A 3,188-nucleotide genomic window follows, 5' to 3' on the forward strand; every position below is an offset into this window, starting at 1 on the left:
CCTTATTTTTCTAAACAGATGGTCAAATACTTAGGATTTAATTTTGTTTGCTTCCAAAGGAGGTATTTGTTAAACAAATTCCCCCCACCTGAAAAATTCTGTGTTTTTTGTGCCAAGACCAAATGTTTGGCTTAAGAAATGTAAAAATTTATGGGGAAAATTTAGGCAAAAGATATTATTTGTTGAGGATACATGTTGATCATATAGCCTGAAAAACACCCACCTGGTGTTTTCCTAAGGATGTTACTGATTTATTTCTCATAATTCTTATTTAGAAAATTAAGCTAAATTGGGAAGTGCAAATATAAAGGAAAATTATAACTTTATATAAAATATTCACTGTCTCAAAATATTATTTCTTGTAAAAATAATGCCCTTAACTTCTTCTATTCACTATTTTATTTTCAAAGTATTAAAATATGATATATACTTATAGACTCTTGAATATTTGAGAACTTGTGAAATAACCCTTTAGATGTTTGTTGTTCCAACCTTTCTTTATTCATTCATTTAACAAACCCTAGTTCATTGAATAATGTTATCTAAGCATTTTGTGTTTAAGATTATAATTTTCTTTGAAAAGTTTCATTAATTAGGTGGCATCCCTGAAAAGAGATTTTCTCTCATACAGTGCACAGAACAGGTGCTGCTTAAGAAAAGAAAGAACAGTAGCAGTAACATTGCTGATAATAAAAGAATATTAACATCTTCCAATGAATCTCAGCAATTCTTATATAAACATTTGTAGGAAAAAAAACAACTTAGCAGAATATAAGGATAGATTTTGTTCAAAGAAACATTTGTTTAAAGAAACCATCCTGTAAACTTTGCATTGTTAGTCGTATACATTTTTTCTGAACTAAGAAATCATGAACACTTTTTACCAGGTAAAAGAAATGAGGGGTGGGAGGTAGAACAGAATAAACATGAAAAATGATTTTTATATTTCATTTTACAAACATATTGTTAATTTAAGGTTTCTATTATGAAATTTTGATTTTTTTTTACATGGCAGTCATGGGGAAATTTTTGATTTTTTAAACAGAATAAACTAGTTTTATTTTCCTACGTTTGTAGTATACAATCTATGCTTGCATGTGTGTATGTGTATTTCCTGTACACCTTGTATGCTTGCAATTAAATAACCATTCTCTACATTAAATAGCATTTCTCAATAAATTTAATTGTACTCACCTTTTATGAAAAGCTGTCTCTATTTAAATAATCATAAATAATGTGATGATTTGGGCTATTATGGTATACCGAAATGTAATTAGAAATTAAAACAAGGGAAATAAGAGCAATGTGTACTAGGACATATGAATTAGAAATCCTTTATTGTCAAATATTTCAATTTTAAAGGGAAGGGAAATTGAATATATATGCAAATATATATGTTTCTTGTTGGTGTCACATACGAACATTTCAACTAGGTTTTATTTATGTTACGTGTATCAAATTTCATTTTTATTAAACTTGTATTTAATTTGTATTAAGCTATAATCTTGAAGAATGCAATATGTTAATAATGTTCATAAATTAAATGAAGGATCAACATCAGTTTCTTGCTAAGGAACTGAGTGTGAATATTCCAAAAAATATATTAAATGCATTGAATATTTTTATCAATAATTAAAAAAAACTGAAATCTGCTGTAATTAAAATAGTTCTAACTACACACAAACTATTTTCCAAGTGTTTCTCATCACCAAGCTCTTAGAATTTTTTTTCTTTTTTTATCCTGTAAGGTAGTGGTCACATTTCAATGTTTTTCCATGTGAAGCTCTTATGATTTTGATCTTAATCTTCATACGTTGGTTTTATTTTCTCCAGAAATACCCAAGTGGAGAGAAAAGATGGACATCTACAATCTCAGCACCACGATTGAGTTTATACTCATAGGACTCTCTGATCTCCCTGAGGTGCGCTACCCACTCTTCGTGGTTTTTATTGTCATCTATCAGGTCACCTTGGTGGGAAATGGTACCATTCTCCTTGCCATTATGACAGAAAAAAAGCTGCTCACACCTATGTATTATTTCCTGGCAAATTTGTCGCTCTTAGACATATTCTGGCCATCAGCCACTGTTCCCAAGATGCTTGAGAATCTCCTGACTGAGAAGGAAAGCATTTCTTTTGTTGGGTGTACTTTGCAGCTTTACTTTTTGGTGGCCTTGGCAGGGACTGAGGTTTTCCTTCTTGCTATCATGGCTTATGACCGGTACGTGGCCATCTGTTTCCCCCTTCGTTACCTCTTCATCATGACTAAGGAACGCTGTGCTCAGCTGATAGCTGGATGCTGGGCAGCAGGGTTTCTGAATTCCCTTCTGCATACGGTCTTCACGTTCCGCCTGTCTTTCTGTAAATCCCATCGTGTTAACCAGTATTATTGTGACATCCCGCCAATGATGGCCCTCTCTTGTTCTTCCACCTATGTGGCAGAGATGCTTGTTTTATTGGTGGGAGGTGTACTGGGGATCAGCGCCTTTCTGATCACCTTTATCTCTTATGTCTACATCATATCCACCATCCTAAGGATCCGAACCACCGAAGGGAAGCACAAAGCTTTCTCCACATGTGCTTCCCACATCGTTGTTGTGGGTCTGTTTTATGGCACAACATTTTTTACTTACATTCGCCCTTCATCCAGTCAACACTTCCTAGCCAAAGACAGGCTCATCTCCATGCTGTATGGGGTTATCACCCCAATGTTAAACCCCATTATCTACAGCCTGAGAAACACAGAAGTTAAAGAAGCCCTCAGAAAGATTTTATGCCATAAAATATCATTACAGCTCACATAATATTGACAAATTCATTAACACTCTACTTAGATTGTATCCATAGGATGAATTGGAATAATTCATAGAATAATAACTCTATCTAGGTATCTATTTATATAAAACAGACATTATATATTAAGTAAGTTACACACTCAATGGAATACACGCACATCCATATACCATCATAAAAATCTATGATCCAAATATGGACACTTTTTGAGGATAAAAAACAGAAGCATGTCAATATTTACACTGGTATAAGTGGTATATTCTGCTCCAGTCTGATGAAAATTAGGACCTGTGGTCTTGTTACCAATGTCCATAATTACACCTTTATCTATTGTTATCTGTATCTATCATCTATAATATCAATCTTATCTATACCATTTCTATCCATATATACCT

The 3,188-nt window shown here is 33.0% G+C and overlaps 1 protein-coding gene across 1 annotated transcript; it reads left to right on the forward strand.

Moving 5' to 3' along the window:
- The first annotated feature begins 1,856 nt into the window (after nucleotides 1–1,856).
- LOC143657800 (olfactory receptor 5V1-like) lies at nucleotides 1,857–2,804 on the forward strand. Its single transcript, XM_077130343.1, has one exon. It carries the CDS (start codon nucleotides 1,857–1,859, stop codon nucleotides 2,802–2,804), a length of 948 nt encoding a protein of 315 aa, XP_076986458.1.
- The last annotated feature ends 384 nt before the right edge of the window (nucleotides 2,805–3,188 follow it).

Source organism: Tamandua tetradactyla, chromosome 15 (assembly GCF_023851605.1).
Source record: "Tamandua tetradactyla isolate mTamTet1 chromosome 15, mTamTet1.pri, whole genome shotgun sequence".
NCBI lineage: Eukaryota > Metazoa > Chordata > Mammalia > Pilosa > Myrmecophagidae > Tamandua > Tamandua tetradactyla.

What these genes read in the sequence shown, in the direction of transcription:
- LOC143657800 (XM_077130343.1), top strand. Translation starts at nt 1,857, where the DNA reads ATGGACATCTACAATCTCAGCACCACGATTGAGTTTATACTCATAGGA.